The following is an 8172-nucleotide window of genomic DNA, read 5'->3' as shown; positions in this document are numbered from 1 at the left end:
ATAACCATGTTCTATATCAAATACATATTTGGGTATATTTCATTAAAATAAAAGAATGTGTAAAGTCCAAGGACAATGAAGTTAGGTCATTATTTGTACCAAATTGCCCATTCCAGTTTTTTTTTTTTTAAAACCTCCAGTCAGGTTTAAATAAAATAAAACTAAATTTTTAAAAAGTCCATAATCCTCTTCTGTGAAGTGTTACCTCGACGTACTTTAAACAACAAGGAGCTTTATCCTGGTTTTGACACGTGAGTGCAAACCAACAGACAGTGAAAATGTTTAATTAAAAAATCAACTTAGAAACTTTTTTTCATTTTCTTGACCATTTTTCCCTTTTGGGGTCACGGGGCTGCTGGAGCCTATCCTGGCCACTTGTGGGTGAAGGCAGGGGACAACCTGGACAGGTCGCCAGTCTGTCACAGGGTAGAATGTCCACAAACACACACTCATTCACTCTCACTCTCACACCTAGGGACAATTTACAGTTGCCAATTAACCTATGAGGCATGTTTTTGGACGGTGGGAGGAAGCTGGAGACCCTGGAGAGAACCTACGCATGCACGGGGAGAACATGCAAACTCCACACAGAACGGTCCCCCATTGATTTAGTTTTTTTTCATGTCTTGAACCGGAGGCCTTCTTGCTGTGAGGCAAGAGCGCTAACCACTGCGCCACCGTGCAGCCACTTAGAAACTTCTAAAGTAAATTTAAGTTGTAACGAGTTAACTCACATTACATTACAAGTCACTCTGAGATTATTGTGAAGAAAATATTAGAATTGAATCTTCTTGTTTTTGGCATCTAAAGTCCTTTTTTCATTTTCCTAAAACATTTTATGTCCATTTGTGTTTTCAAACTATGACATTTGATTTATTCTAATTTAGACAACATTATCTATTAGGAAAGAATGCATACTAGGGCTTACAAATAAATTATTTTGTTCGTTTTCAGCTTTATTTTTTGCTAATGACAAAGCGAGCACGAACTTCATCCTCTTCAGCCCATGACTTCCGGTGGAGCTGACGCAACTTCCTTTTTGCTGACTGTTAGCCATGGCACCCACTGTAAGTAAAGATACGGCAGAATTAAAGTGTTTTATTTTTTTTGGTAGTGTCGTGATTAACGTTCACGGTTCCATTCGTAACTGAAGTAAAAAAATGAAAGCTGCCCCTGCGAGTTTAAACATTTACGACTCTTTATAAACCGGATCTGGCTGGAACCACGTTGGGCTAGCAACTTATGCTAACATTGCTAGTTATTACTAGTTTAATTTTTTGACTCAATTCAGTCTTTTATATATATATATATATATATATATATATATATATATATATATATATATATATATATATATATATATATATATATATATATATATATATATATATATTGAAGTATCTCCTAGATTTGGATGCCGTTTATTATATAGATGTTTATATTGATGTTTCTTTCAAAAGAACTTTCCGAATGTTTGTGTTGTTTGGAGTAACTTTAACTCTGAGGTTGTTGTTTTCAGAGGAAGCAGACAATTAGGAAACCGGGAGGGAAGAGGAAGAAGCAGATCCTGAAGTTCACCCTGGACTGCACCCATCCCGTTGAAGATGGCATCATGGATGCTGCCAATTTTGTGAGTAGATTTGACTCATGACAAGCGCAGATCTGTGATCTACTAGACCTGTCAGATCCACTGTGATCTGTGTGATTGCAGTCCAGGAGCAGAGAACATGGTTTATCTTAAACAGCCTTTTCCACATCTGACCACCTGATTCAGGTGTATTTGTGGCATCAAAGTGGCAGTCTTCCATCAAAACAACAGATCCGATCAGCCGGGAGCAGCATAAAAATTGACTAGGCTGACACAGTTTATTATGTACCGTTTCCACAAAAGTCATTATTCTCCAAGGAGCAGAAATGTAAAGTCTGGGACTGTGTCCGAATTCCCACCCTAACCTAGGGACAGCATGCCACAAATTTCTACGGGCCAGAAATAAATGTTGGTGACCACACAAAATAGAGCTTCCAATTCTGAACACAGAAATAGAACAAAAGAGCCCAACAGACCTCAAATTAAGCAGGTTATTAATATTTTATCATTTTGCTGATCGCCTTTGCGTGTAGATGGCAGACGGACAGCAGCCGACTGCACACGTCCGGTTGCCTTCACAGCTGATGCAACACAGAGGCTGCCTGACCCGCGCAGACGGCTGCCTGACCCGCGCAGAAGGCTGCCTGACCCGCGCAGATGGCTGCCTGACCCGCGCAGACGGCTGCCTGACCCGCGCAGACGGCTGCCTGACCTGCACGGACGGCTGCACTGCTGTGCCCGTGCAGACGGCTGCGCTGCTGTGCCCGCTCAGACGGCTGCCTGACCCGCGCAGACGGCTGCCTGACCCGCGCAGACGGCTGCCTGACCCGCGCAGACGGCTGCCTGACCCGCACGGACGGCTGCACTGCTGTGCCCGTGCAGACGGCTGCGCTGCTGTGCCCGCTCAGATGGCTGCCTGACTGCTTTTTTCCACCCCTACAGGAGCAGTTTCTGCAGCAGCGCATCAAGGTGAACGGCAAAGCGGGAACTCTCGGGGGTGGAGTGGTGTCCATCGAGAGGAGCAAGAGTAAAATCGCTGTGAACTCTGAAGTCCCGTTCTCAAAGAGGTATCAAACCAGTGCAGTGCCTTAAATCACACGCAGCCGTTACCGCCCTATCCAGGAAAATGTTTCTTACTGGTGAAAACCACAAAGTTTTGTTTCACCCTTTTGATAATGTTGATGCTGCTTTGCATTTCTATTGATAGTTTTAGAATATAATCAAATTATATTTCTTTTTTTTGGTTTGAATTAAAACAGAGGCTTGTAATGGCTTCCTTTCAATATAGGACATCCTTTGTCTCATAGTATCATCACACTGAAGCTAATGTCCTCAGATGAAAAGTTTGAAAGTCATAAATTACAAGTTTCTTTACCTTATTTTTGACTTGTATTATTAATTATTGATTACTGAAGATAATTTTTTGCACAGGGTGTCGTGATTTTTTTAAACTCCCACTCTGGCGTTCCTAGTGTGTCATTTTCTAGGACATAATTTTTGCAAAGCGGCAAGATTTCAGTAGAAATTCACAAAAACATGCTAAACACACCAAATACATGTTTTTTATCTGTGTACTTTTGACAAAAGTACAAATCTAACTTGTTAATGGAAGAAAAGCTATTTTTCTATATTTCTAAATGCATGTAGATCTTATTTATATATAATTTTTCTAAAGATAATAGCAACAATAACATAACTTTGTAGTGTATTTTTGTGAATACGTTAGTGTGAATGAAAACTGGCACTTTCACAAAAACACCACCAGAGGGCGACTGTTACTCTCCTGATCCCCACTTGGAAGGTTTAAGGATGATTTCTTTTATTATAACCTGTAAAACAAGCACTTATGTAAGTCACACAGGCCCACATCTGTTCTTCCAAATCCATGACCTGTTCTGGAACATATAAAACATCTCCAAGTCTGTTCCTGTGAGCAGAAGAACCCGTCTGTGGTTCCGTCAGGGTTCCTCTGCTAACTTCACGCTCCGTTTCGTCCTCCAGGTACCTGAAGTATCTCACCAAGAAGTACCTGAAGAAGAACAACCTCAGGGACTGGCTGCGGGTCGTAGCCAACACCAAGGAGAGCTATGAGCTGCGCTACTTCCAGATCAACCAGGATGAGGAGGAGGAGGAGGAAGATTAAACCAAATATGACTTTACATAATAAAACATCTGCAGACCAAAGCCGCTGTGTCTTCTCCTGATTGTGTTGTGCTGAAGGCCACGAAGGACGGAGGAGAACCCGTCTTAGTGTGGAACCTGCTCCGTCTGCGCTGTCTGCTCATCTTTGACATGTGTGGACTGATCAGAACAGCTGAGCAGACGTGGATGAGGGTGGAGAGGCTCTGATGAGCTGAAATGTTTCCATCATCAAACTCAGCAGTTCGATTCCTGCCTGCTGGAGGTCCACTGAGCCTCTGGAGCATTCTGGGCTCCGGTAACCGGCAGCACGTGCTCGTTTATCATGGGGGGAGGAGGGGGGGGGGGGTAAAAAGTGAGTTGAGACCCGGACGTGGCTCCTCGGGATGGTCTGCGCACGCGGGGGTCCGTTTCCGTTTCAGGGAATCGGTGCTAAAGGCGGAAGTTTGCGTCCGGACGGAAATGCCGCTCCTCGGTGTGCCTTTTTCTCTCACTACTAGTTGAAGCGGTAACTAGCGGAGTATATGACTAACTAGTAATGATTGAAATTATGGGATGCATCGTCATGGCAACAGACCAGACGTCACAATCTGGGCATGTGTTCCATTTTTGTCTTTCTTTCTCAGACTGGGGCGCCGGGACAGAGATCAGCGGGAAACATTCGGGCTGGTTGAACATTTCCGCGGTCAGAAAGGCGGAGGAGCCGCCAGAGATCCGGACAGATCAGCTGAGGAGGAGGAGGAGGAAGAGGAGGAGAACATCCCTAGATGAGGAGCGGCTGAGCGCCCGCCGGCGCCTGGAGGGTTAACTTCCAGCCTTCCTGCCTGAACGGGGTCTGGGGGGCGATGAGATAAGATGCCGGGGTCGCTGAGCAATGAAGAGGAGGGACAGGACGACATGGATTTGGAAGAGGAGCTGCCAGGTGAGGGGGCGGGGGGCGGGGTGTCCTTCACGGCGTTTTGCGGCGCTGCGCCTTGAATGCGGGGAAAAGGGCTGCGTCTCTGGAGGAGGAGGAGGAGGTGCAGGGAGCAGGCTTTGTGGAAACACAGCTGCGTGGTCGTGTGGGGTTATCCGCGCGCGCGCGCGTGACAGGACAGCAGTGAGGCTCGCGCCCCGCCGCGCTCAGCAGCCACGTCCAGCGGCCTCACCGGCGCCCGTGCGTCTCTGAGGTGACCGGCACACCGGCCGCAGAGGTGTAACAGCCACGTGCGGGGACAGGAAACGCGCATGGGCAGCCTCTCACCTGAGGGTCGCGCGGCAGCCCCGATGACCTCCAACCCTCGAGGCGGACCTGTGACCACCCTGGCTGACGTTCTTTCCTCCTCATTACACCTGTGTCTCCAACCAGGGGCGTGTCCACCACATTTAATACTGGGGGGCCCAGGAGCCACTATTAAGCAATAGATTCTCAGCTTTTTCTCTCACTTTAATCAAATAAAAGTAAAAGAAAACAATCATTGATTTTAATGGAAGATTCTGTAGAAACATGGGTGTGAAAATGAAAACCTTCATTGTGAAATGAATCATGCAAAGATGTCCAAAGCCTGTGGAAACCCTCCCCAGGTTTTAGCTTAAAATAAAATGATATTATTTGCTGTTCACATCAAAAAATTCATGGTCTGAGCTTCAAACCTTAAGAATAAAGTCTGAATTTATCAGGCCACTTAAGGGCCTATGTCACGCAAAATCAAATATTTGAGCTTTTAAGTGTTTTATAATATTCATTCCTCACAAAAACAACCCCAAAGTGGTATTTGGATTCAGTCACGCATTCATCTAAAACCTGCTCTCTGAGCACCAGCCCCTCCCAATCCACAAAACTGAGTAGGTTCTCACATTGTGACATCACAAATTGGAGAACAGCCCCTTCCAGGAAGAGTCTACGCTGCCAGCCCCGCCCCCAGGCTAACACTCACACTTTCTCCACGGAGCTAGCGGTGATCAGCTAATAGCTTTCTTTTTATATGCACAATATGCACGTCCATCTTTGCAAAAGTTCAGATGTTTTCTGTTTTCGTGGGGGAATTGCCGACATGCTGCTGAGGCATCATCTCTAGGATGATGTCATGAAATGGGCGGCACCCACACGGAGAGAAAGGCGGAGCCTCATAGATCGGGTCGTCTTACTTCTGGGTTGGAAAATGAGCTGTGAATATAATTGTTTAATCAAATTGTTTTAATCAGGCTTAAGTTATCATTCTTCTATCAGTCTATCAAACTGATTCTGAATCAGTTTTTGTATTTATGTGAACTGTGGCTGACCAAAAACCAGACTATAGTATTTCGGTTGCATTGATCAGGCCTGCTGGACACTTTTCTTCTCCTGTTAGCATTGTCTTGAGTTTTATGTGATTATCTTTAGAACGGGTCATTCCAAATCGAGCTTCGGCAGGAAATTGTTGGCAGCTTTAGTTTGAGTTTCAAACATTGTCTGTAAATGAGAGCTGGACTGAGCGACTCCTCCACCCTGGGGTTCCAAACAGGAAGTGGCTCCAAGAAGCCAAAATCCCACAGACTACTGTAGAGAAACAAACAGCGGTTACTCTGTAATTCTATTGGTCAGAAGAACCACTCGGGATCTAAAACCTTTTTTCACATCTTCTAGACAATCCTCTTTTTTTAATTTCTTTTTAAACTTCTCCTGTCCAACAGCTGGGCAGACAGATGAGAGCTGAGGGCCTCTTGTGTTGGACATATTTTACTTTAACAACAGGGATTATGAATCTTCTGACAAACCAGAGGTATGTCTGAATAAACCCCTTTTGAATTGAGGCCAAACTTTATTCATTTTAATCATATTTGAAAATCTTTGGTGTTGGACCGGACGGAAAAGGAAAGGAGGGAAGAAGAGAGAGGGATCCTCATTTTTTCACAAATTTTTTTGTTATTCAAATCAGATGCCACAATAAAAGTAGGCGGGGCCTGATGGCCTTCACATCTAACGTTCAAAATGTTTGACAGATTTCATATAGTGTGCTTGCAAGTGGTGGGGGGTGTGGCCTTCCAACAAGCTCACTCCTGATTGGCTAGAGTGGTTGCAGTAGAAACTCAGATTTTCTCAGACCAATCACTGCTTTCTGACCACGTCTGACTCCAACATGGCGGTGTCCGAAGAAATGGCGACTGACTTGACTTGACTTGACTTGGTTGGAGCTTGAACTAAATCATTTCCCGAGGATGACGTCACTCGCTCAGTCCAGTTCTCTGATCCAGTCAACGCGTCACATGACTGCAAAAGGGAGTCAGCTGTTTGTGACAGCTGGAAGTGGACTTAGATTTAGTTGTCCTTGCAGCAGGGCGATGCGTTCAAGTGCACATAAAAATGTGAGCATTTTCTGGATGCAGTCGTTTTGTCCATTTAACATGACGCTGCAAATCCGTCAGACTCTTTTCAGAGGAAGCAGTTCCTCAGTAGTTGATCTTCATCCTGAAGTTACAGACTATTCAGAGACATGGAGCAGACGTTTGCAGCGTTGGAGTAGAGGGGAAGTGCTGGGAGGCAGAGGCTGCCGTCCCGTCACAGCCTCTATTTGTTCTGGGACATAAAGTGGCCTTCGTCCCTCTGGAGGCTCCTCTGTTGGGTTGTTTTCGCTGTAATTGCTTTGTGTGAGATTATCACAGGCTTTTACGAATGTTGGAAAAGTTCTATTTTTAGATCCGCGGCACAATTATTATAATTCTTTTTTTTTCTTGCTCAGCACGCACACAGAGAGACGTCTTTACTGTCAGAGGATTTGCAAATGTGCAGCAAACCGGCCTCTCCTCCCCACGTAGGATATGTGACTAACCAATCGATTCATCTTCCATCATTGAAGATTTCATTTTCCAACCATAGGCAGTGGACGTGTTGGTCTGCGCGGCGCTTCATCGACCCCCCCTCCTGCATTAGAGCGCTTATTCACACACAGGTGCGCCTGAGAAAGGATGGACGTTCTCGCGGCACACCTGAACGGCAGCCACTGATAAATCTGCCTTTGTAGGGGGCGGGGTCAAAAACTTTCTCTGGCCTTTGTTCTCGTGAGGTGCGTTTGTCACATGACTGAACCCCCCCTCGGCTGGCCGGGTGGCGGCCGCTTCACCACACAGGAACCTCTTCCCTGCAGGGATTTCACACTCCATTCACTGTGAGCAGGGTTCACCCTGTAGAGCAGAGGAGCCTTACCCCAAAGTGCTGCATTAATGACACATCTTATTGAGAGATAATATTGAGATAAATGTTACTTTGCTCCTTAAAATAACATTTACTCCTTTTACTCTTAATATCTACAAACTAACCTTTATTCCCCAAATCCCTGTCTGCTCCAACTCAACTGGCTGTTCTTTGACTCATTTAAGAAGCACATGACCGGACCGCCACCATCGTCGTTCATGTTCTCCCGGATCCGGACGGTCCATGCCGTCATACCTGCTCTCTTGGAGAGGTGGGGGGCCCACAGGTGGCAGTG

The 8172-nt window shown here is 45.6% G+C and overlaps 2 protein-coding genes across 7 annotated transcripts in view; both read left to right on the top strand.

The window, feature by feature from the left end:
• The first annotated feature begins 938 nt into the window (after positions 1 to 938).
• On the top strand, positions 939 to 3772 carry LOC101166956 (60S ribosomal protein L22). The gene is made up of 4 exons (XM_023955312.1): positions 939 to 1067; positions 1520 to 1630; positions 2531 to 2655; positions 3590 to 3772. The coding sequence occupies exons 1-4, from the start codon at positions 1056 to 1058 to the stop codon at positions 3729 to 3731; spliced, it is 390 nt and encodes a 129-aa protein (XP_023811080.1). The 5' UTR covers positions 939 to 1055; the 3' UTR covers positions 3732 to 3772.
• A 331-nt stretch (positions 3773 to 4103) lies between these two features.
• Positions 4104 to 8172, top strand: part of chd5 (chromodomain helicase DNA binding protein 5) — a 51131-nt gene continuing 47062 nt past the window's right edge. For 3 of the 6 annotated variants that reach the window (XM_023955310.1, XM_023955309.1, XM_023955306.1), the window contains exon 1: positions 4262 to 4649. In XM_023955310.1, the coding sequence (XP_023811078.1) occupies positions 4583 to 4649 (67 nt within the window). In that variant the 5' untranslated portion in view covers positions 4262 to 4582. Of the gene's footprint in view, positions 4236 to 4259; positions 4650 to 8172 lie in introns of those variants that run through there. The other 3 variants (XM_023955307.1, XM_023955308.1, XR_002873334.1) reach the window with 3 other exon arrangements.

This window comes from Oryzias latipes, chromosome 5 (genome assembly GCF_002234675.1).
Source record: "Oryzias latipes chromosome 5, ASM223467v1".
In the NCBI taxonomy this organism is placed as follows: Eukaryota; Metazoa; Chordata; class Actinopteri; order Beloniformes; family Adrianichthyidae; genus Oryzias; species Oryzias latipes.
This window is presented reverse-complemented; position numbering and strand designations above follow the sequence as displayed.